This window comes from Amblyomma maculatum, chromosome 1 (genome assembly GCF_055883805.1).
Source record: "Amblyomma maculatum isolate TAMU_Amacu chromosome 1, ASM5588380v1, whole genome shotgun sequence".
Classification (NCBI taxonomy): domain Eukaryota; kingdom Metazoa; phylum Arthropoda; class Arachnida; order Ixodida; family Ixodidae; genus Amblyomma; species Amblyomma maculatum.
The window spans coordinates 345,769,826-345,796,878 of record NC_139344.1 but is presented as its reverse complement, the minus strand read 5'-3'; the positions used below and the strand labels follow the sequence as shown (position 1 = coordinate 345,796,878).

Sequence of the window (27,053 nt, the reverse complement as noted above, 5' to 3'; positions counted from 1 at the left end):
AATACGGTTTGCTCTAGCACAGTGAAACAAATTCTGAGATGCTCTGAGTCGCCTGTGCTAACCTCCGGTATTTTCTGAAATATTCGCTTTACTCTAGTACAACCCACGGCTATCGTCCACAGCGTAACTAACAGCGTAACTACAGTACCTAGAATATGTATTCTAGGCACTGAAGCGTAACCGTGGCTTTTATTAATCGCAGATTGCTTGCGCACGTGCTCTGTGCAGATGTGTTGAAGCTTGGAGTTTCGGTTTCGGTTTTTTGTGGCGGAAAATGATTGAGCTGACTAGCAGTTGCATAATAATCATCTGGAAGTTTGTTATCTAAATGTGTCTTCATTTAACGTCCCAGTAACAACTATAGTAGGGTACAACTAAAAACAAAATTAAACACCACTCGATAATTGAGAGCATGGTGATTGAGAGTATGCTCGAGCTCTCTCTAGTTTGGCGCGGTAGCGTTTTCCCATTGGCAACGGTGAGTGCTGAGTTGACAAAGCCGTCGTGTCTCTTTGGAGGGTAAAGGCAGGAACTGCGCACTGTTTATGCTGTAACAGCTACGGGTAAGACACAATTTTGTCGTTATTATTAAGCATCAAACATTGAATAAATGTACGTATAGCCAACGAATCTTTCTTCTTGTTGGCCTTTATATAAACATTGGTTTAGAACAGGTGCAATACGGAGTGAATATCACGTCAGAGGCTAAAGTAGCTAATCAGTGTTACATTTACCGGGTGTACTGACTTCCCATTGCTGAACTAAGCTTGTTGTTCGCATTTTATCGTCATGACACCATGTTCGACTTGGTCGCTATGCTGTGGCTGCAATGGTGTTGCTGCGGGGAATGTCATTGCACTTAAATTGTTTACGCGTTCCGGCTATCAAGCAGGTTACTCCAGTAACAGTTGTCTTTGCCGTTATCTCCTGCAGCAAGATGAATACCTACCATACGTCCGCCAATGAGGAAGGGAGCACATTTCCTCAACTGGATTTAAGTGGAAAACTTATAATAAAAGCTCAGTTGGGCGATGACATACGCCGCATCCCCATACACAACGAAGACATCACATACGATGAAATCATTCTCATGATGCAGCGAGTCTTCCGTGGCAAGCTTTCCAACAGCGATGAAGTCACTGTGAAGTACAAGGATGAAGGCAAGTGCTGGTGTGTCATTTTGGGGGCATCATAATCTTGGAATTTTGGGCGTGTCCTTATCGCTTGTTGCCAACCTTGCTTTGGTTGCCGGTTTTGGCTCACGCAGATGGAGACCTGATTACCATCTTCGACAGCTCGGACTTGTCTTTTGCGATCCAATGCAGTCGGATACTGAAGCTTACATTATTCGGTAAGTTCTTAGCAATAACTTTAACATTGCATCACCACTGAGACATTTGACTTATGCAGTGAACCATCAGCCAGTTCCACTGGAGCCGGACGAAATTAAGCATCTCAGGAAAGAGCTGCAAGAAATTAGAAATGTTGTGAACCGTCTGTTGGATAGATTCGAGCCCCGTCACTTTGTCTCCAACAGCTCTGAGCCAGAAGATAATGCAGGTTAGTCAAGTGCTGAGTTTTTGCTTGCTTTAGGATTTTTACTTGATGTTTGATGGGCATTTTGTTGCAGGGACAGCCCCGCTGAAGGCCACAAATACTGTCGCACCGAAAGAGTTCGACCCACTTGCCACCAAGCAAGCCTCTGGTGATGAGGCTAGTGCCCAAGCAAAGCCTAAAGGTACATCCGCAACTTTCACTGAGCCAAGCCGATGGCGTATGCATATCACACCCACTTCTCGCGAACAGCGCTATGCGTTTGTGAGGATAACAACTATGTGCTCATGGGAACACTACAGCTGTAATTTTAAAAGCGGGAGTTCACATGCTTAAGGGCATTGCAATGTAAAGCAAGACATCATATTAACATGCAGTAAGCTGCTGTGTACCTGTGCTGTACCATTGGCTACAACATCTAAGATCGTGCAATTTCCCTGACAAACAAAATTGGTTCAACAATGACTACTCTCTCTAAATGAAAAAGCATTCAGAAAATCGGCCTAGGTGCCACGTCACTTCGATTTGGAAATGTGTGAATGTGTAACAATGTTTTCGATGTAAATGTTTTCAGCTGCTTGAAGGTCAGTAGGGTGATGAATACTTTCAGCTAAGCTGTAAATGAGTCCCATCTGTTTTGCACGGGGGCCTACTACGTACTAATGTGTATAAACAGGAACAGTGCCTTTATGTAGTACTAATGTGGGAAATGCCCTCACTGACTAATCGCTGTATTCAAGCATAGTCTGGGTCGATAAGAGTACTGCATTTTGAGGTCAAAAACTCATTTCACTGAAAATGGATTTTGTAAGCCAGCAGAGGTAAAAATGGAAAAAAAAAGTTAATGGGGCACTTTGGCTCATCAAATTGCTTCAAGGCCGAAGCCTTCTCTGCTGTGCTGCTTAGGCATTGACTGCGAGACCGTTTGGGATCGACTAGAATTGTGACAGATACGGCGCCTTTTCTTTGCTGTCTACCAATTTTAAACGCCGCTGATGCCTGCTGAACTGCGTCTATTTCTATATATGCTCTGTGGTGTGGCGTTCGAGGAAGCGCCAAATGAAAGGCGCCTCACAGACGCCTGGATCGAACGCTTGACAGAGTCGGTTTCTTATGTGTGTGAATCTCCTGGCGACGTCATCACCAGTCATGACGTCATGACCGGACGTCACATTCGGTCATGACGTCGCGGCCGATCATGACCATGGGACGGCTATGGACGTCTCAAGACATCTCACCATTACTATTGGTTAGTGGTAGTTAACCATGACTTGCACTTTCTGAGTACTAGTTAATGTCCGGTTAGTGTTGGTTGAACACCCTTTAACTAGTAAGTGATGGTTAGTGATGGTTGCAATGACCTCCAAATGCATGGGTTCCTATGGGCATCTGCTTAATTATTTTATTATTAGTCGTAATTTATCATGAAATTATCTTGAAACTGCCTTAAATCATGTTCTGATATCATCCGATTGCTATTAAGTATCGATTCAATGGTGATTGGCATATGCCCATATAAGGCATGCACCCGAACGTGGACACAGTGTGACAGTATGAGGCATTAAAGGCTTCCGCCTTAAAGAAAATGTTCCAGCAGTTGTCGTTTTCACAAGAAGACTACAGCACGTCGAAACGTTTTTGCTCACAGATTCCTAAAGCGTTGCTGTCATTCTCATCCGAAGGGTGATCATTGAGCCCTTTGTGGTCTTGATGTCATGAATTTGGGGGGGAAACCAGAAAAAATGACTGTCATAATTTTCTTGGCACTAAATGAATCTTTTTCTGCTAAACAAAGCTAAACATAGCCGCAAAGAGCCATAAAATCGAGTTTTACTGAAAACGAAAGTTGAGTGGAGTTGTTTTTTAGAGTAACATTAAAAAGGGCAACTCCAGCATAATTAAAGCATATTGAGTTTACAGTTGCATCGCTCTCCTTCAAGTTCCATCTTTCCGCAAGAGTAAACCATATCTTAAAATACCGAGTGGAAGCATTTTCAAACAGCGAGAACAGCAAACCGGAACTCGGTCAGTTGTCAGGGGTGGTACTTCCTGTGACAGAGATAGCATCAAAAATATTGCTAGAATAGAGACTCAGTCCTTTTATGACACACCTTAAAATTTTGTCAGTGAAGTAAGGAGCGGGTATTAACACATGGCGAATGTTTATGACATCGAAAATTGTAGAAATAATCTGAGCAGAGACCACCGATGCAGCAAAGTTTGAAATCAGTTAGTGCCATAATACAGTGACGTGTGGCTGCCAAACTTAATGGATTAAAAGCAACAGAGAAAGCTGTAGAAGTTTCGTTACGGATTGATAACCTCAAAGAATCCCTGGAGCTGGAATGTAATGATGCTGAACTGGTCGAGTTAGTGATTTCATAGCTCATATTCATCTATTTGTACTGAATTTTAACTGTTATGCCCTTTAATGATTTGCCTTTAGAGTCAGTCACTTGAACGCCAAGTTGAAATGGTGGCCTTTTTATTGCTCAGTGTTGTCCTACCACTGCTCCTGGTGTTGATTTTCACGGGCCATTTTTCTGTCATTGAAGCCATTCTTATAACTTGTCCGACTTGCAATGGAATGTTCTGCTGCTACTAGCATGGGGCAACTGGTCAACTGTTCCTCGAGGCTTATCCCACCAGATTCAGCCAGTTGGGAGTCGATCAACCAGCTTTCTCCTAGTTTTGCTATCCACTGTCTGTACCACTTTAAAACTAGCTTAACTTAAATGATGCAAGAGCCGGCACCTCTGGCTCACACCTATCACGTTGCAGGCGAAAATGGCCGTGTGGGTACCCCAGACAGCATTTCAAGTCTGGACTCGGCCACAGCCACTCAAAAGATACACCAGCAGCAGCAACAGCAGCAGCAGTTTCAGGCCTTACAACAGCAGCAGCAGCAAATGCATCAGCAACCACACCATTATCCTCAACACCCTGGCCAGCCTCCAGTTGGATACATCGGCCAGCCCGGAGCACAGCAGGCTTATGCACCTCAAGGTCAGTGACCTTTGTGGGTTTTCTCTCTGGAGATTTTGCCAGCGATAACTGTCCCAGAATCATTTTGTTTGCATCATGCTCCTGTGCCCACTCATTCATGGTTTCACCAGATGCTCTTAAAACTTGTCAGTGTGAAGTTTGTTCGCCATAGCGGGCAACAGAATTGCAAAGGCAGTAGCCACGGGCAAACTGTTAGTGCCATGGAAACGGCTTTTCGTCTGTTTTTACAATTGGTGCGTTTATCAAAAGTGCATGGTTCAGATTGCATTGTTTCCTTTCACTTGAAGCACTCTCAAAAGAGAGAAGTCAGTGTGAGCACATATATTGTATTAGAAAGCATGCAGCAAATTGCTTTAAAGTAGAAGCGTGCGAATATCATGAACTCGAGCCAAGTGAGCAAGAACAATTTTATGAGGCCGCTCGGAAACACATGGTCACTGCCTGCGATTATATTCGCCTCAAATTCCCTTTGGCTGACACTGCAGTAATTCTAGAGTTGCAGATCTGAAGTCCATCGACACTGTGACCTTTCAGAATCTCCTTTTCTTTATGGAGCGGTTTAGGCTTTACTGCCACTAAAGCAGCAAGAGTCGAAGGACCAAGCTTTGAATTCTCTTGAAATGGAATTTGTCAAACTTCAGGCGTTTGACATTCCTCAGGATGTGCTATAAGCGCAACGTGTTGACAAGCATTGGAGCGCCATGTCCCACCTGAAAGGCGCAGATAGGTAAACGAAATTTAGCCATATCTCAGCAGTAATGCTCGGAATCCTCTTTATACCACACAGCAATGCTGAGTGTGAGAAGCAGTTCAGCACTGTAATAAAACAATCTCACCCAGTTCCGATCATCCATGTCCGACACAACTCTCGGACACATTCTTTTGGCAAAATGTCGCTCTGGGGCAAACGTTACGCTTGACAGTACTCGAAGGAATTTTTGAAGAGGGCAGCATCTGACACATTTGAGATTCCCCAACAGTGAGCTTGATGTGGTACATCGGTGGTTTGAACAGAAAAACCAGATTCTTTTGAACTAAATAAAATCAACTTAGTCATTATAAATGACTGGTAACTCCTTTCTCTCTCATCTCACCCCCCTTGGTCCGATCAGATCTCTCTAATGCCTTCTCTGTGAACCTGGCAAGTATGCTAATCCCTATGGGAGTCATGCCGGGACTCACCCACAACGTTACAGCCGGAAAAATGCAGCACCCGGGAGCACAACAACGAGGTTCTGCTGTAGTAATCTTCTTGTGGAATTGTTCATAATTTTTCGGACATAATTTTGTTCAATGAAAAAGTTTGATTGACAGTTTGACTTAATGGTGGCATGACAAAGGTGCTTAGTGAATGCTTTTAAGGTGCAGTTAATGTGGCAAGGTACTTCCTTACTGTAGAAGTGATGTCCGAGGTCTGTGTGCTATGGTGGGGCAAGCTGTGGGACGATGCTGGCAAAGTGCAACAGGACAGCTTGTGAAGCGGACACAAACAGGGGAACTTGAGCTGCAACTCTGGCAGGAACATTCCTTCCATGTTCCCAAGTTGTATGTCTTAATGCAAAGCACTGGCTTTTCAATGCTGCTACAAATGCAGCAGTCACGATGGCTTGCATCCTGCTAAGCCCTCGTTATCTCAGTTTTGCTTGACTGCAAGCAAGCCTCATGATAGGCTCAAACACTAACGCAAACTGGAGATGTGAAAACGAAACTACGCAATGTAGTTGACGTTTGATTTCCCGTTGGTGTGGGCCACAGTGTACGCTGTGCAGTTGTGCGTGCAGCTGGCTTGGAGGAGAGGTATGGCTACGGGTGAAGTGTAGTAAGGGTGACAGATGCCGCCTGCAAGGAGGGGAGGCGGAGGCTTTGAATGTGGAATGGATCGAGGACATTCATTTTGCGATCTTCACTGAAAAAAAGCATTTCAGCAGTATTTCCAGGGGATAATTTACTTGTCTCTTTTTAGCAGTCCTGATGTTGCTTTGCTCTATCTACAGTTATGGGCAAAAGTGGTATAGAACACTTTGCCGATTTCGGAGCTCAGGAAAACTGCCTTGCAACACCATTTAGCAGCAGCTATCCTGGATTGACACAATAGTGGCGGCGCCCCTTTTTAATCAACATGCACGTGTTGTTGTTGCTGTACCTGCCACTGTGGCTACATAGCATTTGGATGCAGTTTTCAGAGGCTCCTTCGCAGGCTAAGGGTTTATCACTTTTGCTCACGACTGTACGTCTTCAGCCCCGCCGTGGTGGCGCAGTGGATGCAGGATAGAGTCCCGTTCGTGGTGGCTGCTTTTCGATGGAGGCGAAAAACGAGGCGCCCACATGCTGTGCACGAACCCCAGGTGGTCGACATTTCGGGAGCCCCCCACTACACCATCTCTCATAGCCTGCGCCGATTTCGGACGTTGAACCCCATAAACCAAACCATACCAGTGTATGACTTCATTTTTCTATTTAGCAGCCATTATTACTTCAAAAGGGTCAAAATAAGCTGACTTATTTGTATGCAGTACTTATTTTTGTGCATATGTGAGGAGCCAATAGAGATTTAGTAATTAATCATCTTGGAGAGTAGGAATGTTTTCTGTGCAATCTTTGACATGTTCCTTGGAAAAAAAGAAGTTTGAAAATTCTCTCCTCTTTCTTAACTCAAAGTAATTCGTGACTGAAGGTGATAGGCGAGTTGGACTATTGGCATACTGCTTGCCTGGTGAAAAGTGCAGACGAGAGTCGGCTGTGCGAATTGTGCCATTTTGATACAAATACAATTTTCTTTACCATGCTGTGTCAGCAGCATTACCATATTTACTCGCATAATGATCGCACCTTTTTGTTTTTGTTTTCTCAAAAACTGACACAAATTTCAGAGTGCGATCATTACGCGGGGTAAATTGTGCACAAAATGTTTTTGAGCACCGAAAACGCAAACAAGTTGCAGGTCTGACGTCTTAGAACAGATATCTCGATTACAACCAAAGATAAAAGTTGAGTAAGGCTTACCTTCACAATAAATGCACACATTGTATAGGCATCACATGAATTGCACAATGCCCATTTATTATTTCTTGTTCAGTACTATAATCCGAGTCTGAATCCTCGCCATCCTCACTTTCATTGCTGCACGACTCATCATCGGAAACGGCAGTGTCGTCGCTGGGAGCATCTTCCCAGTCCCACAGAAAGTCGTCTTCTGTTCCATCCAAATTTTCGATATGCCTGTCTTCTTGAAGCTCTTGGCCATTACATCATCGGGAATACTGCGCCACGCTTCTGCGATCCACGAGCAAAGCATCTCCACAGATGGCCTTCCGATCTTTCCGCTTGGCATCAAATCATGCTGGCCCATCGCCATCCACTCTGCATAAAGTCTTCGAACGTTGTCCTTGAACGGTTGGTTCAGCGACACGTCGAGAGGCTGCAGCAAGTCAGACCTCCAGGAATCGCTGCAATGTCTGTGCGCAGTTAAAGGCCCAGTGTCCACACTCTGGTCGAAAATATTTTCTTCCCCGGTGACTGGGAGACTTCGCCCCTAGAACGCAAGGCTGCAAAATGTTTTTGAAAACAGTAACTAATAACGCAGTTACAGCCACCGCAATCACCCGATTCTGTCATGCTTCTCTCCTTCCGTTCCCTCGCAAAGGTTTTTCACTCTCCTGCCTGAGGTCGTCTAGCCTCCGCAGCACAAATTCCCCTTCCTCCTCCTCGTTTGGCGGGAGGTGGGGCGTGGCACTCCGCGAGCGCAAGAAAAAAAAAAAAAAAAAAAAAAAAAAAAAAAAAAAAAAAAGACGGCCAGGGGAGCGCGCGCCGCTGGATTCAGTCTGGCCGTGGCGAGGGAAAAGCGTGTAGCGAGCGGTAGACACCCATCCTTCTCCCGTCAGTCAGCGAGACGAACCAATGGACGTCATTCGCGGTACGTACGTCATTACTGTGGCTCTTCGGGCCAGCGCAGGAAACGGGGAAGCTGGCTTCCCAAAGGAGAGCATGAGAGAGCTTTGAACTGTATTTTTGATGCTTTGCGGCGCGCGTGTCGCTGTAGCATTTTGCACAGACTATCTCCGCTACCTTATCGAAACACTGGGCTCCTCTGCTTAAAAGGGCCTTCCCTGGACAGTGGCCCTTTAAGCTTAGCACGCACGCTGTCCATAAGGTGACCCCTGAAACTCCGAAACCAGAAGCGAGGGAAGCAGAAGCGCTACTGGTCTTCGTCCCCAAACATTCTTAATCCAGTCGACCATCAGGTCTGCAGTCATCCATCCTTTCATTTGTGCACGTATATGGATGCCACGGGGAAAGTTTTACTTCGGAACAGTCTTCCGTTTGAGGATGACTTATGGTGGCAGCTTCTGCCTGTTGGCCGTCACAGCAAGCATGACTGTGCATCACTGCTTTTCTGCGCCAGACGGCTTCACGTAAACGCTCCGAGCACCCTTTTTGTTCGTTGACCTTTGACATGCCCCGAAACACAACTTTGAATAGGAAGGGTACAAGAAGGGAACAATTTGTGACATGGGGTGACCACTTCTTTTGCGAAGCCTAGTGACGAAGTGATGGAAGTTTATCACTTTGCTTTCATACGCGGATGGGAGCCGCTGGCACAACGACGTCCGCCACCTCAGCGAAAGTCCATTCCATCGCATAAAGAGAGTCGTCCAACCGGAGCTAGCGCGGAAATCCTTTGCGGCGATTCCCAGCTTCTCGGCAGTTGTACGCGCCTGCGTCTGTATCATTTCTAATGATACTGCACAACCATCTTTGCGCAGGGCCCTCACGCATTTTAGGATGGCCTCCTCAACATGAGGAACTTGCTCGTTTTGGGTCCTCGGAAAGCCCGGCGAGTCTTGTTTGTAGCCATCAGCTTCTCGCGCTGCTTCTTCCAATAGCGTATCCGGATTTCGTCGACACCGAAATGCTTGCCAGCAGAGCGGTTGCCATGCTCCAGGGCATAATCAACAGCCTTGAGCTTGAACGTGGCGGTGTAACTGGCATGCTGCCCCATGGTGAAATGGTGTAAGCTTATACAAAACCACAAAGCACGCTGCTGAAGCGCTCAAGAAATAGTGGGAGCTTGTCGGAATGCATTCGCTGCAGGATGGCTGCAGATCAACCAACAAGCGGCTGCTGCTATGACAGTGCAGGACATGAAAACAAAAACGGTTGCGGAAGCAAGTTCGGGGTGTGGTCATTACGCAAGTGCGATCATTATGCGAGTAAATACGGCGTATTGGCCAACATTGTGCCAATTTGCACCAAATAGGCCAAACATGCACAGCATTTTATCTCTCCTACATGTCGAGACTTTCAGAGGACGTCTGAACATTTGAACTGGTTTGAGATAGCGATTGCTATTTCAGTCGCATGCACTTGTTGTATGTATTCGATCAGTGTACATTCAGAAATTTCGGTATTTTTTGTATGTATGAACTTCTGGCCAGCCATTGCGGATTTCATATAACTTTCGCGGGTAGCAGCATTTCACAGTTGCTCTTCTTTCATAGAATCAACATGTGCGGTAATGCCATTAGGGCAAAGCGATGCTTTTTTATGGCTTTGGGAACTGACGCAGGAGCGCAGGAGGTGAGATGGTGAGATGGGCTGAGGAACAATGGATGGTGTTGAACAGTGAATACGTGCCACTACAATAATTTTCGGTCACTGTACCTGCCTTGAGAGATGCGTCATCTTCAGAACAACTTGAAAGAATAAAGCACGCATGCTTGCATCGTTGTGGTCACTTTGCGTCAGCCATTTTTGACCCTCATTAATTCGGACTAGGAGTATGGTTCAGGACAGTGTAAGTCAATCTCGTTGGACGCTAGTTGATTCAGGCACGGGGGGGGATCACTGGCTTCACAGCGAGGTATGACCCATGCAGCCAGCGGTCGCCGAAATAGTCCTACATCTGAATGTAGTGGAAGAGTGGCGCGCATGCAATTCGTGCTTGCTGTGACAGGCACAACGACAGCCTTAGTCCCTCACTTCCGAAGTACAGCTCTGCGGCATAGCTTTGGCTTCCTTGAAATCATGCCATCCCGCGGCTGTAGTCGGGCACAGAGTCATGTTGTTTCAAATGGTGCTTTGCGCGTTACTGGTCTTTTATTTTTATTTGGGGATGCATCACATTGTAACACTTACACATATTTTCGTCATGTACATTCATGTTCTTCTAGTACGCTGAAACTATAGATAGCGAACACAAAAGAAAAAAAATTATCTATAATGGGCGTCAGGAAAGTTTATTGAAAGCATCCATTAGGATGGCGTTGGCTATTTAGTGATTGTTGTCTGGTGTACTGTCTTCCCAGAGTCCCTCGTCGGAGATATCTTTGCACCTTCGCGCATAAGCTTGTCTTCAGTACGATGGAATGTGTTCTGTACCCCACATTTCTTTAAAGCACGACCAATAGGCTGCTCAGGAATGCTGGCCCAAGTGTGAGTGATCAAACTGTAAAGCTTAGGGTGGGGGGGGGGGGGGGGGACAATTTTAGTCATCTGTTGGTACTAATTGCAGGTTTTGTGTGCCTGCACAGCCCTCCGGATTTTTAATAATACTGCATGTGCGTCATCTGTACGTCACTGCTGCACTGGAAAAGAGGAGGCATTGTGGGGTCAAGGGCATGCCCACAATTCCTCACACTGAAGTGAGTGCCATCTGGTAGGCTGTCCTGGTTAAGTTAATATTCGTCAGTTGTTATGCACACCAGAGCCCCAAGAGTCTGCGCCCAATTGTATTATGTGCCACGTGTAGTGCAGCTATTAAAGGAAAGAGCAGAGATTTGCAATAAACATCCTAGCGTGCCCAAGAAGTCACTTGCAATCATCAATCATTGCAAAAATACCTCTGCTAATATGTATATATCCAGGGGCTACTTTTCTAGTGCCTTCGCAGGGGGCATCTGCTAAAGCAGATGTTTGCGTTTTCTGTGCGACATCACGGACCCCGAGCACTCACGCTTAATCTTATGTGGCATCGTCGTGTCTGGGGAAAAGGGGATCCTGTTGGTTGAGCCAGCGCTCTTGGCGGAGGCAACACACCACTTTGGCCCACACTTCCCATAGACGGCACCTCCGGCCTGGCCCGACCGGGGGAAATCGGCAGTCGCCTTTTCCTGTCCTCCCCTGCATCTTTTACTTTCCTATCTTCTTCCTTAAAACTGTCCTGTCTTCTCCCACCTTCTTCACTTCTTTTTACTTCATGGCGGCGAGGGTTAACCTTGTGTGACTAACCATCCTGTGTTATGCCATGTTTGGTTAGTCAGGGTGTACGGCTGGCGTCGGCAGGACAGCCTTTAAAGTTCCTGTTGCGTCCCCTTGGGCTCCATGGTGGGTGGCTGCCACTTTGACCAAAAAATACAACATGCTTATGGCTAGTTCCTCTTCATTATCCCATCGCCCTCCGAAACGAGGGCGCACCAACCAAACTGCCCAATTCTTTTTGAAAAGCAAGGCCACTTTCCCCCGATTCCATGTAATCCACAGTGAGCATGCAGAAAAAACTGCTAGGCAAGTTTCACCATTCACTGTTGCAAACACCCTAACCGACAGCATAGGCCGAGGATATAAAATAAAAAAGCTAACAAATCGAGATCTGCTTTTGGAAGTGTTATACCACCATCAGTACGAGAAGCTCTCAGGAGTCACCCACACCGATCATTAAACACTGTTTGTGGTAAGAGAAAAACGTGACAAATGTATACCGAATCAAAATAAGGCGTGATAACAAGGAATCGAAACAAAGCACGTTGTCCTCACCTTCACACTGAGCACACTTCCCAACTCCAGGTAGGGCACACGAAAATCCAGCCTCAGGCCTTACATTCCGAACCCGAGACGCTGCTTTAATTGCCAAAAGTATGGCCATGGCGCACAAAGCTGCCGAGGCCGACTCACCTGTGCAAAGTGCGCTGCACACGAACACGCCACTGATGACTGCCAGAACCAACCCCATCTTCGTGCGAACTGCAAGGGCAACCATCCTGCCTACTCGCGCAGCTGCCCTGTGTGGAAAACAGAAAAAGGCATTATCACTCTCAAGTAAAAGAAAACAATTGGCTGGGACTTCAGTCTGTTAAGTCCGGATATCAGAAGCGGAAAGCTTCGGCGATGCCATGGCTTAGCTTATGGTTTCTTTCCTCCTCGTTTGGCTCTTGTGCTGAAGCGTACAACTTGTGTAGACGTGCGTCGTCTATCTTTATGCCGTAATTCTTTTATAACGGGGGCTCTCTAAGCAACTCGACCCATGGTCCTAACGTATCCCGAGGCACCACATTAGAGAGATAGATCGTCTTGGAAAACAGTCTCCTTTTCAAATTTACCACAATGGTCTTATCATCTTCGATGTCCCGTGGCAACTGCTTTAGCATTACATCAGTTTCAACGGGAATGTTAACCACTAGTCCTTTTATGCCAAGCTGTCTGTTTCGCCAATTGAGAAGCCGCCTAATTTGTACAAACGGTATGCGAGGGGATGTCAAACGCTCTGCCATATCATTCAACACTGGCTAACCTAACGGCTTAGGCGGATAGCGATATCCGTTGGTAATACTGAACAGAGGAACTTTCTGTTTAACTAGAGACGCTCTGCACGTTGCACACACTTTCACCACAGTTTCACTCAGTTGCACAGACGCCAAGTTCAATGTTACGCGCATGGCATCACTTACCGGTCTTAAATCTCGTAGATGCCACAGTCTTTCGCAGACATCACATACATGACCGAATGGATTGTCCTCAAATTCAGTCTTAAACTTCTTTGTAGCGCCAGCGCTTTCACACACTTTCAATGTGTAGTCTCTACACTGGCGACTGTTCAGTTCGTCGTCAATGGCCTCGTCACTTTCACTCTGCTCACTGTTAAAACTGGTGGCAGTTGAAAGCTGTCTTTGAGCCTCTTGTCATCATTTCGCCAGGCGCTCCTCTCTTTGTTTAGGGATCTCCACTGCTCGTTTGTCTTGACGCCTCTCATTATATCGTTCTTTTCTACGTTCGGAATCTTCGTTGTCGTGCTCGCCGCACTCAAACGACGCTCAGCGTCTCTTTGTCGCCATGTAACAAGGCAAGCCTCCCGCTTTTCCAGCGTTTCAGCAGCTTGTTGAGCCCTACGCCTGGCATTTCTCCGCTCCTTCTCGGCCAATTTCCACGCCACCACTTCAGCATCGTCGTCTTCCATGGCCGCCTGCGCTCCCCTTAGAGAGCTCCTACATATATACCGACCTCTCCGACCACAGCCGCGTATCTGCAGCAGCGCGCTGCAGAGCCAGTATGCGCCTCTCATCTGACATCACACGGTTCTCTCAGAGCTGCGGCAGCGGCAGCGACGGCTCGGCCACCTGCGCCTCTACTCTGACGTCATGCAGTTTCGCGCATGCGCAGCTGTGGCTTTTTCTGACGGCGATGTCACGCTCACCTCGTTGTTGACTGGCCTAGTGAAGGTTTTCGCTTCAATATCGCATTCATTGAAGCTAGCAATCGGTTGTTGATTCAAAACCCATTGTACTCCGCTGTGGTGCAGCAGGGCGCGGCACCACAGGGGTCTTCAGCACCTACCGAGGCCACACAGTGAGCCCGGGGCGGTGCCATCAGCGCCCCTGGTGGAAGTAGCTGGTGCTGCTCCACCACCCCTCAAAACAGGCCACGCCGACCCCCAGGTCAGCCAGGTCCCAAGGGGTGAGGTTGAAAACAAGTGTACCCGTACCTTCTGCACGAGGGTCCAACACATCTGAGGATGTGATGGACACATCTCCCCTCTCGCCCCCGCAGCAGCGGCGGCAAAACTCTCTCGAGCGTAAAAGAAGGGACGAAGTCCGAATAACGGGTCCAAAAGACCCAAAACAACATAGGTTTTTAACCCTATCCCCAACTAATCCGCCATCATGGCATTTCTAGTTCACTGGAACTGTCGCGGGCTTTTACACAACGACACTGATGTAACTGACATTTTAAATTAATTTTCTCCAGTTGCGTTGTGTCTCCAGGAGACTAATCTCGAACCACAGAACAAAAACTTTCTTAAAAAGTATAAAGTCTTCCGTTGTGACCGGCAGGATTCAAGCGGGCTCTCTGGAGGCACTGCTATCGTGGTCCAAGGTGGCGTTGCAACACGAATAATCAACCTTAAAACCTCATTTGAAGCTGTTGCAGTCACCGTGGTGCATTTTAAAACGATAACGATATGTTCTTTATACATCAAACCTCATTTAACTATTACAGTTCATGATTTACAAACAATTTTAATGCAACTACCGGAGCCATATATTTTAGTAAGGCATTTTAATATTCATTCATCCTTTTGGGAAAGTGAACAAATGGACGCCAGAGGTTGGGTTTTAGAAGATTTTATTCTCAGCAACAATGTTTGCCTCCTGAACACAGGTAAACACACTTACTGTTCTCCAAGCACTGGAAAAATGAGTTGCATTGGTCTGTCCTGTTGTTCATCAAGCCTTTTCACTGATTTTAAATGGAATGGTATTGACAACGCTTATGGGAGCGATCATCTTCCCATCATTATCAGTCAAACATCCTCACCATTAATCACCTTTACTAAACCACAGCGTTGGAAACTATATCTAGCCGACTGGGCACTCTTCCAAAAACATGCCGCTTTAGAAAAAATCTTTTCGGACAGCTTCGATGTTAAAGCTAAATGAAATGTTCACAAAAATATCATTGCTGCTGCTCATTTAGCCATTCCCCAGACTTCTGGAGTAGTACGAAGGAATGGAGAGATCTGGTATACAAAGGAATGTAGAGAGACAAAAAAGAAGCAGTACAAAGTCGGGAATTTTTCGTCGATACCCTACACAAGAAAACCTAATTAAATTTAAAAATAGTAAGGGCTAAGGCTCGAAATATCCGATGTGATGCTGAAAAAAGATCTTGGCAAGGTTATGTGTCTGCAATGAACAGTTCCGTCACAGCAAAGAAAATGTGGGAGCAAGTCCGCAAACTCGATGGCAAATTGTCTCCTTTTGCAGTTCCTTTTCTTACACCCCCTGATGCACAAGCAAGTATTCTCGAGCAGGCTGACTTACTGGGAGAGCACTTCGCTCATGTTTCTAGCTCCATACATTACACAGACTATTTCTTAAAGCAGAAAAACGCAGAAGAAAAACAGCCTTCCTACAAATAGCTACACCAACAAACCCTACAATAACTTAGAAAGAAAACTGCATCAGGCCCCGATGAGATACACTATCAAATGCTAGCCCATCTGTACGAACCTGCAGTAGAAGCACTCCTGAACTGTTTTAACAAAATTTGGGTGTCAGACAAAATCCCCGATGCTTGGAAGAAGGCTGTCATTGTACCATTTCTGAAACCTGGAAAACTGCTGAACTCCTACTAGCTACAGGCCAATAGCCTTAACAAGCTGCCTTGCCAAATCATTCGAAAGCATAGTCAGTACAAGGTTAATGTTTATTCTTGAAGTTCGTGAACTCCTTGATGCTTACCAGTGCGAATTCAGAAGAGCTTGTTCAGCACTGGATCATCTAGTTCGGCTTGAAAACGCAGTCCGACAAACCTTCATACATAAACAGCACTGTCTCGCAGTTTTCTTTGATATGGAAAAAGCGTACGACAGCACCTGGAGATTTGGGATACTCGCAGGCATTGGCATCTGCGGCAGAATGTTAAACTGCTTTAAAGATTTTTTGTCCGACCGTTCGTTCCAAGTACACCTCGGAACTTTACACAAGAGAACGGAGTAGCGCAAGGATGCATATTAAGTACTACGCTTTTCATCGTAAAAAACGAATTCCATAGCCAAAGTAATCCCACAGTCTGGATATATACTCACTTTATGTCGATGACCTCCAAATCGCATGCACATCATCCAGCCTATCGGCATGTGAACGACAGATGCAACTAGCATTAAAGAAACTTAGCAATTGGGCAGAGAAAAATGGATTGAGGTTTTCCTCACAGAAAACAGTTGCCGTTCTTTGCTCTCTCAGGAGAGGCCTGCAATTCAATCCCACCCTGCACCTAAATAAAACCATACTCCCGATAAAGCAAGAACAGAAATCTCTAGGACTAACGTTTGACAAGAAGCGCACGTTACTTTCGCACATAACCAACCTGTCAAAGCCTCTCGAGTCAAAGCCTCTCGAGCTCTCAACAACCTTAAAGTACTCTCAAGGAGACACTGGGGCTTTAATAAATGTCTTCTTCAATATTTATTGCTCAGTAGTACGCTCCTGTTTAGATTACGGGTGCGTGGTCTATGGGTCAGCAAGACAGTCATATCCTAAACGACTGGGCCCAGTACATAACCTATATCTGATTCTTTCAACTGGTGCATACAGGACATTGCCTGTAACAAGCCTTTATGTCGAAGCAAACGAACCGCCACTAAAAGACAGGAGGACCATGCTTACACTTTCATACGCTCTCAAAATTCGTTCGTTACCGAAACATATCTGTTAATCCATACTTACAAACTGCCCCTCAAGAACACTGTACATCAATAAACCCTGATCCATCGGACCTCTCATACTCCGTTTTGAAGAGCAGTGCCAGGATCTCAACTTGCTGGATGCACTTCCTGATATTGCACGGAGACCTGACCCACTGCCATCTTGGTACAACTTCACTACTGTATGTGACCTCACTACTCACTTTTGCAGAGCACAAACACCGCATGAACACATTATACAAGAGTTCTTGGCATTAAATGAGAAATACAGTGATCACAAGGCATTTCATCCAGATGGTTCGAAGACAATATTTCATGTAGGCAGTTGTATAATAGAAGACAAACAAGAAAATACAGTAAGATTACCACAGTGTGCCTCAGTATTTACTGCCGAATGCTACGCCATATCCCTAGCAATAGAAAAAATAGTCAACAAAAACATTGAAAACAGTATCATCTATACAGTCTCTCTGAGCGTACTCACATCACTATATAAAAAAAATGCAACAGAACCTTTAGTAGGGGACATAGTTCATTACATAGTGATAGCAAAAGCACAAGGACTTAATATCAAATTTTGCTGGGTGCCAGGCCACGTTGGAATCAGCGGTAACAAGAGGGCTGATGCATGTGCCGCGGCCGTCTACAAGGCTCAAGTACAGAAAGTGAGAATTCCACACAATGATGCCATAAAATTCATGCAAAGAAAACAGACAAAAGTGACAGGGTGCATAGGATAACGAAAAAATAACAAGCTACACCTAGTAAAGCCAGTTATAGAAGAACTGAAAACATGCAGCCATCAAGAATGTTTTATTGAGGTAATCTTATGCCGCCTTTGTATCGGACACACCCACCTGACCTGTAACTTCATTCTAGCAAAGAAAGGCAAACTCGTATGCGAACACTGCGGAGAGGTGGTCACCATAAACCACATCTTAATATCCTGTACAAAACTGGATCAACTTAGAAAGAAAGCATTTCCCACAGTTCTATGACAACTACATTCCCCTACACCCTAGCTTACTCTTGCGAGAAAATTCACTGGTTAAAATGTCCTCTCTCGTTGATTTCTTAAAAGATGCCAATGTTCTTAACCTTCTCTAGTGTATTAAAATAATCACTTGCTTCCTTTCACCAAACAGATATATAAACCCAGAGTTTGGCGCATGAGGGCCTTAGCCGCCTATGTGCCATAAAACAACACAACACAACACTTTTGTAGTGCCCATGATGTCACGAGCAGTACATTTCTATATCTTTTTTGCGTAGTTTTGTTTGTATGTTTAGCTTATAATACGGAAGCACTTTGATGAAACGTAGTTGTATATTGGAAAAATCAGAGCTATAAAACATTACTATGGCTTCTGCTGGACTTGGAAAAGTTGTGGAGCCGAGGTCACATCTTTCACTTTGTGGTCAGTCTCTGTGTAGACATGAAGTGCCATTAGTAGTCATCTACCCATAAATTCTTGCTTCCTCGCTCCTGCCGTTTTGTCCCATTTTTTATTACTTTGTACGAAATTGAAGTTGAGGTCCTGCGTCACCTGCACATGCGTAATCTCAGTACACTTTAAGCTTATATGAACTAATATGGCTAACATGTCAATGCGACTTATGCTATGAGGAACTCCAATGTGGAAGGCTCCGGGAAGTTTCATTACCTGAAGTTCTTTAACGTGCACCCACATCGCACAGTACAGGGAATGAAAGCAAAAAAAAGTCGGTCGTGAATGACTGGGGCATACCACAAGGCTTCAGTGTATAAAGGTTGTCACAGGACCAACTGCTTTTTTGTTCTGAAAATGAAAAATTTCTAGTAACGACCTCAAGCTCTTGAATTGCACTGCAGTCGGCCCTCGATAATTTTAAACTCTGAGGGGACCAGTATATTGTTGGAATCATGCATAATTATCATTAAGAGGAGCTTTTTAATGCACTTTGTTGTCTATTCCTCTGACATTCTGTGCACACAGCTGTGTACTATACTTTAAGAAACTATAACACCAACAAAAAACTTTATCATCGCCCAACATTTCAGGACAAACCAATTCTTTCATCAGCAGGTGACTGAGAAATAAGTCAGAAGTAGCAGGGAGCGGCCTTCACTGTCGCTTTGTCGCCACTTGATGAAGGTTGTTTGCATAAATAGAGGCTGAAACCCTCTTTATGACAGCCCTTGTGAACTTTTTGTCTTAGAAGATCACATTCGAGGAAGTGAGAGTGCTGGTTGTGAAACACATGTTGAGTCAGTCACTACTCACTTGGCGTGGCACATACACAGCACGTCGAAATAATTTTGCACAAAATAATTTTGCACACGACTAAAACAAATTTGACCATCAGTATATTGCGTCGTAAAACTAAGATTGTCTTTCCTGAGGCCTCAAAATGATAATCTGATTGAGAAATATATTCATTTTTTATGGAAACAAAAAATTGCACGTGATATGGTAAATGTAGTTTGGTGTATGAACTTGGCAAGAGTTCAGCGCTGCCATGCATTTGCATTCAGTCTGAAAACTGCTTGCGGGGCGTGAAATACATGTGCTTTTTGTCTGTCTTCATCCTGTATGGGTAGGACACCCTCCTGCACAGCAGCAGCCGCAGCCGCCATCTGCCCAGCAGCAGGCGCAGGTTCCCGCTGGAGCTTATGGTGGTCCTCCCCTGCCAACGTCGAGGCCCGGCCCCGTGCCCACTCCCGGTGTGCCCGGTCAGCCCCTACAAGGGCCTTACAGTCAGCCCGGATACCCCCAGACATCAGTTGCGCAGAGGTGAGGTGAAAGCGACTCGGTCGAAAGGGGTCTGTAAAGCTGGCAGTTTTAATAAGTGGCTCTGTGGACAGATTCACCTAGTATTTTTATTCATAGTTAAAATCAGTTGCTTGGCTTTTAGTGGAAATTGTTTGGCAGCAGGGGATGCTACTGAGAGAAATGTATTTAGAATTAGGACGTCTCTTTTCCAGCCACTTAACTAGAACTCGAGTCGTGGCAATAATGAAAAGGACTTAGTGATCACTGCATGGAAGTGGATTCAATGACGGTGTGGCCTAGGCTCTGGCATCTGCATTCAAAATAAAGCAGTGTTGGCATAGTCACAGTTCGCTTGTGAAAACACCCAGTATAGCAGCGGTACAGCGGTACACGTGTTTAATTTCTCGGTCTGTAAAAGCTGCATTTCCCCTTAGAGTAGCCTCTTTATCATTAGATTGGGGTAACCTGTCGGTACAAACGAATTTCACTTTTAGTTTAACTATACTCATGTAAGGGTGTAAGGGCTGCACATTTCTTTCCGTGGTTCTGTTGAGGTGTGGACCATATGCAGGACTGGCATTTTTTTTTTTTATAATTTTTTTATTACAGCACAGCCCTAACTATGCATTCCTTTCTCATTTCGCAACACGCATTTTAATACCAAGTTAGCGCAACCTCGGCAAAACTGTCAAATGTGTTATGCACTAGAAAGTACGGGACAACGCTATGTGCAGCCGATGATTGATGCGAGTTAACTGTCCCGAGTGGAACAGGTTGCTATCAGTTGCTTGATCACATCACTGTATTGCTTTAGTGACAGGCATCACATCATCCCAAGTCTTTTAAGATTCGGTGCTTGCAATGAATGGCTTGACCAAAAGTATGAGCGGAGCTCCACACAAGCAACTTGTGGCCATCGGGGGATGGCCTTAGTAGGGGCTACTTTTTCTTTGCACATCACTGTCGAAAAGCTTGCAGAAATCAATTATACATGTTCGTTTTAATATACTGCTATTGTCTGATGGTAAACTCTCGGCAGGGTTAAACATTTTATGACTAGCAGTGTCTGAAGTATTCAACCTTCTTCGCTACAGCTTTGTTGTGAATCACTGTAAGCCTAGAGACACCAAACAACTGGCGTGCTACTACAATGCGTAAAAGATGATGACTGGCCCGTTGGCTCACATCGATGGATCCGACGTCATGATTGACACTGTGGAGACGTGGCTGTTGGTATGGTCCTGAGAAGTGGAAGTCCGTTCCTGCCTGCTCCTATCGTCAGAACCTGAGTATGCTCAACGTGGACCAAAACTCCAGGCTAGACATACGTGGAATACCAGCAAACATTTTCATCTTCTTCTGCACTGCCTCTCCTCGAGCTAAAACATTATCCACATCACCACACTACACCTTTTTCAAGACATTGTAACTGCTCTAATCACTAGCACTGGGGTGGTGCATTCTGTCAATAAGCAGTCACTGTACACGTATGCAGCAACACAACATAGACACAGCTTTGAAGCACTGGCACAAGAATACAGAGGTTGAAGCTACACACGTGAGCCAATAAGCGAACCTCACACCAGGATGTGGTGAAATTTCATAATTACAGAGGCGGTGTTCACCGTGTAGGGAGTTTGTAGGCAGTATGTTTATGGACAATAGGCTTGTGGGGTTCACAGATAAGTGAGCACAAACACAGATACAAAGTTCCCAATGTGCACAGAAAATAACACGTAATGTGTTTCTACAGACTGCTGTCAAACACAATAACGACTGCTAAACGATGCAACATATAATATGCTTCAGTAAAATTGCAACACCTGCCTTGGGCATATAAGAATTACTCAGTGTGATAGAAGGGCAGAACACTTCCGTGAACATTGGCTGAACGCATTGAAACACTCAACCCACAACATAGAAGCGACCTGAAAACATGCAAAGGACAAAAACGATCATAAGTGTAGGCTTGACAGGAGCTTTCATCCGGCTGGGCTAATCAACTTTGATCTTATTCAGTGTTACATGATGAAAGGTCACTCGGGCAGTGGGACAACGAACGCTTCTCCATCACAGTCGTGGGCAAGAATTGCAGCAAGAAATGTCCATATGTGTGTCCGCAAAGGCCGTGGCACTGTTCATCTGCACCAACAGCCACCAGCTCAGCATACTCACTAGGAATCGCACACTTTCACGCAGTGTACCAAGAAACCGTTTATCGCCTCGCATCTTGGGAAACGCTTGGCTGGGGAATCTCTCGTCTACCACTACAGCTTGTAAATTGTCCTTTGCTTCATTGGTACCACCTGACTTCAATGTAGTAGGTGGTGATATCATAGCACAGCTTGCTTCGAATTTGCCAGGACGTGGCTATGTGGTAGATGCAGTTTGTAGGAACTGTCATTTAGAGGAGGTATTTGCCATGAAGCGAAAATGAAAAATGCTTCAGGAGTGTTAGTCCAAGAGAGGCGCTCGCATTTTGCAAGTGCCTAGAGAGGTTGTTTATGATGGAGCGAGGATGGGCATAGAGATTTTGGGAAAGCCTTGGCACCAGCTATGGTTAATAGAAAATCTGTTTGCATGTTGGCCACCAACATTGAAGACCTTGAGGTGATGTTTGCGAGTTCAAATTTCAAAGTTGGCTGTTTTGAATTTTGTCAAATGGGTGACGTCCAGGTTGGAAAAAACGTCTGTAAACATCACTGGTTTTCTCTGCTTCTTGCATCGCCTGCAACGCCACATATGATGGCTTGTCAAGGTGCTAATTGTATATATGTGTTTGGATGAAAATTTCTCCTGTTGCAGCAAATGCGCCTGTTTTAGGGACAGATTACCTGGTTTGCCACAGGACAGCGCTTGTTCTGTGTTTGTGTGTGTTCCTTAGTCCTGATTTTTTTCATGGTTCTTTTTTTTTTTTTTTTTTTTTTTCTGTTCCGATGATGATACCCTATAATACTAGTGGCAATCTCACTTGCCTTGGTTAAATGCCCTTGCCTTAAATGACTGTCACTTTAAAAAAAGTTGCCTGCTCTAGATGATCATCAAAAAGCAAGTAACATGCTGTGCTTTGAGCTGAAATCTCATGGATGAGAAGTTCAAAGCTGTAAGAAGTTGTGGTGCTTTGCTTGGTATAAGAGAGGCTGCCCCTACTTGTCGAACAACACCAACTTCCACGCCCTTCTTTCTTCTTTTTCCTCAAAAGCATGCCTCACCCTGGTCAGCAGTTCCCGCCGGGAGTAGTAGCTCCACCGGGCGTGGCTCCACCAGCACAGGGCTTGCCACAGGGGCCACCGCAGCCGGGACAGCCACCGCAACAGCAGCAGCCACCTTACGGCGCTCCGCCCGTGTCGCAGGCCTACCCGGGCTACCCGCCTCACTCCGCGCCCTCCTCGCAGGCCGGCCCATATCACTCGAACCCTAGCCCAACCCCGTCTGGTGCCGGCAACCCTTACGCAAGGGGTGGCTCTCTGCCCACTTCATACCCCCGACCAGCTCCCACCTACCCCCAGGGATACCAATAACGATGGGAAGCAGGACGATAGCCACCGCGGCTCCTTTGCTTCCTCGCGCTCTCTCTGTTTCTTCCTGTAAAGGTTAAAGAAGAGCGAAAGAGAGAAGGGAGCACGCTTATCTGATGAGAGTGTAGAATTACCCGCAATGCGGGGATGTGAAGAGGGGTGGTTATTTTGTGCACGAGCAAGCTTGAGGACCACTAGCCACTGTAAAGCAAGGAATTTTCTTTGAAATCCAGAGAGAGCAGTTAACTAAAGTCCTAGATGTGTGAAACCACCAAAATCGCTACAGTCCTATGCCATTTTTGTACAGCAAAAACAAATTGCACGGCTGGCGTGGTTTGAAGATCGCAAGTTACTGCAGTGAAAACTCGCGCTTTTTCACTAAAGGAGCTAAAGCTGCCTCTAAACTGGTGTTAAATAGTGGAGATGCCTTCTATGTTTGCATTTCTCGTTATCGACATAAACAAAGGAATGAAAGGTGGCAGGTTTTTACACTGGATGAATGCTTTAAGTGGCAGCTGGTTCTGATTTATTTTTGCTTGTCGCTATTGTGATACTCAAAGCAAGTCGGGATCACTACAGAGCTGAGATTTTGAGCATCTAAGAAAAAGTGTGAACAGATCGTCTGAGGCTTTTTAAGATTATAGGCTTTCCTTTGATATTTCTGGGGGCATGAACAAATGTAAGACTTGTAGTGAAGCTTTTGCAAGCTGAATCTCTAAGTGGTATTTGGATAGCTGGCAGCTCGGTCACTGTGATTTACTCGAGCACTGTAAATTTGCACTCACCTTGATGCAGTCTGCTTGCTGTTTTTACATCCAGCCTAAATTTTCTGCTTAAATCAGGCCTTTTCGAAGTGCAGCAGATCTGTGCTACTACGTTTTTAGGTGCCTGAGCTTGGTGAGAAATTTAATCGTAATCCTTAACGTTCTTGCTTGAGAGGTGCCTTTGTTTTTTTTGTCCTTTTTTATTCACATTAGCAGTGCGTTCCTGTGGTCTCCTGCCTAAAGTGCTTATAGAAAGCTGCTACAAGAACATTCTTTTTTTTCTTTCATTATGGCTTGCTGTTGCTATTAATGTACTTCTAATATGTATAAGTCACAAACCTCTTATTGGCTTGCTCTTCCTTGCTAGCCAACCAGGTCAAAATTTCGATAGCAGGAGCTTGTGTGTAGCGTGTACGGTCAGTGTTTACTTTACACTTGGAACTGCCCACTTCCAGATGGCGTGGACTTTTCGTTGTTTAACTTTGTTGGTTGTTAATGTAACAAGGTAGTACTATCATACAGACTGCGCTGAAGCCTCGACTGATTAAAGCAAGCAGGAACAAACTGCATATATACTGCATATCTCGTGTCTTGTTGAATTTGAGTGAATGCTGCTTGAAGGAAGTTTATTTTTTTGTAAAACATGATCGATGGACCACAGTTCATGTCTCTCCTGCCTGGCCTGCTTGCATTTTTTTTTCTTCCCACTATATAAACCTAGCTGCTTAATCTTTTACATTCCACACACTGTTATGCTTGGCTTTTGTACATAATTGTATAACCTTAATTTGGATTCGGTCTACAAAACTTTGGTGGTGTGCTGCCTCCTGTCTGCAGCCAGCCAGCAGAAAGCAGTTTGGCATTGCGTGATTTCTATTTCCTCTGAGCAGCGAGTTCTTAAAAAATATGCTAGGTATGTGCGTTTGTAGGGCACCCTGATGGCTCCTGTGGTGTACACATTTTTATGTTGAATAAACATAGGGTACTACAATTAGTGAGAGCAACTCATTTTTCTGGTTGCATACAGTGAATCCTTTCAGGGAAGTAAACAGCAACAGGTGCATTTTGAGATAGGTACACACTGTCAGGAACACTGCACATAATTGTGCGGCGGAGTTTCAACGTTGCTGGGTCTCTGTCAAGCTTGGATTTAAGCCGGTTTATGGAATGGCCATAGAAGCAGTCTCTCCTCTAAGGCATGAGATTGCTCTTTAAGAAAACTGTGCTAAATGACAAGCAATACATAAACAGCAGAGATCAATTGTGGTGGTGCTGTGAAGCTGTCTTTGAAACAGTGGGTCACTGTTCAAAGTTTCCAAGCTTGAGCAAAATGACTGCCATGAAGTTTTTCTCTACAGGTGGGTATGCAATGCATGGCGTTATTGGCAGCCAGGCTTTTATGGGGTAGTTTTTGCTGCTGACCGCATCAGCACCAAGCTTCGAGCATTTTATAGCAAAAGTGGTTCTAGGAATTTCGCCTGAAACAAGTGCTGCTCTTCCAGTGTGGAATGCTTGAAGGATGTGACAGATTTGGAGAATGGTGGCGTTGCAAGAGGAGATGGGGAAGAGTGCAAATTAGCTAATGCAGACTCATTCAGCCTTCGCGAATAGATAGGTTTTGGTTTTATAAGGTTTAATGTCTCAAATTGAAAGGACGCCTTGCTCTCAGGCTCAAAATTTTTACCAACGTGCAGTGGAATCGCAGAGACACTGGCGTCTTGCTTTTCACCTCCATTGATTTCTCTTCCATTGAAAAGCTGCTGCCGTGCTTGAGTTCGAACGCACATACTGCGTGGGCTCAGCTACTGAGTGCTTTAACTGCCAAGACATATGGATAGTTCAGCTGAGAAGACTAACATTATTTCGGTGCTGTTTTCTATGTGTACGAGGGTAATTAATGCAGTGGGATGAACGGAAGAGAGGTAGCATGGCTTTTATTTTTAACGTAGGACAAGAATTTAAACCAGCATTTTGGCACAATCACCCAGCAAGGGCATGCTAGCTTGTGTACGGTGTACGAAATGACAGACAGGGATTTTAATGCCTAGGATTTCACAGAGTTGCATGTGCCCCGATCGACTGGGCGCGCACGCAGTGTAGAGGAAGTGAACACCCGGCGTCAGTACAGCGGTCTCAGATTGCCTAGCCTGCTTTGCTGACTGGAGTACAAGATAAAGTTTGCACCTGTGAGTGCGATCCATTAGTGTGTGCCTTCGGTTTCATGGTTCTGTCAGTCTCGCCGTGCAAGATATCTACATGTAGTCTTCGATAACATTTCTCCGATGGCGCAGACTCTTCGAGGCACTTCAGTGCACAAAGCGTCACCTTGCAACGAACCTTCGACTGCACTTTTACCAGTGCTTATCGGCCGCTTTCAAGTACCGGAACAAACGCTCGAGGAAACTTTCCGCGTCCTGTGTAGGGTGAGCATGCAAGTAGATCAATACCGCTCCGTTACCTGCCTCACAGAGGGACATCAAAATTGTGTTTCGAATGTCCTGCCACTTCACTTCGACGCACCGCCGGTTCGAATGGCGTTTCGAATAATGCAGCCGTGAACTCGCATGTTCACCCTAAGCGTGGACGACCCTGTACGTAATCATCGGATCGCTGAGAGGCTTTGTACTTATGTGTCTCAAGAATTAGAAATATGTCCGCGCAGTGGCGGTGGGGCCTACGAACCGCACATGCGCATTGCTTTAGCGGCATTTGATGAAAGCAGCTGTGTGGTTGGCGGCGTACCCAATCTTTTAAAAACATGCGCCGCTAGCCGAAGGCACGTTTTCGCCCGGTGAGCAGGTGTGAACGCGGGCTGATATCAGCTACGTGGCGAACATGGGAAGGAGCCGTCTAGAGGCGCTGCAATGAATCGCGAGCGTAGGAAGGAGCTCGCACTTCGTACATACACATGGACGCCTTCCGTAAAGGGAGAAAGTTGCTACGGCGCGCACTTGATTGCATCTTCTTTAGGCACATGGTGTTAGGAGTAAAAACCGTGGTTAGGCAGCAGCTAACTTCGCAGCACAAGCGCCGTCGTAGA

The 27,053-nt window shown here is 45.6% G+C and overlaps 1 protein-coding gene across 1 annotated transcript; it reads left to right on the top strand.

Annotated features, from left to right (window-relative positions):
* Positions 1-434: 434 nt before the first annotated feature.
* LOC146207660 (uncharacterized) lies at positions 435-25,007 on the top strand. The gene is made up of 8 exons (XM_084589503.1): positions 435-563; positions 934-1,160; positions 1,268-1,351; positions 1,411-1,560; positions 1,631-1,738; positions 4,336-4,560; positions 19,560-19,752; positions 22,934-25,007. Exons 2-8 carry the CDS (start codon positions 938-940, stop codon positions 23,250-23,252), a joined length of 1,302 nt encoding a protein of 433 aa, XP_084445629.1. The 5' UTR covers positions 435-563; positions 934-937; the 3' UTR covers positions 23,253-25,007.
* Positions 25,008-27,053: the final 2,046 nt, after the last annotated feature.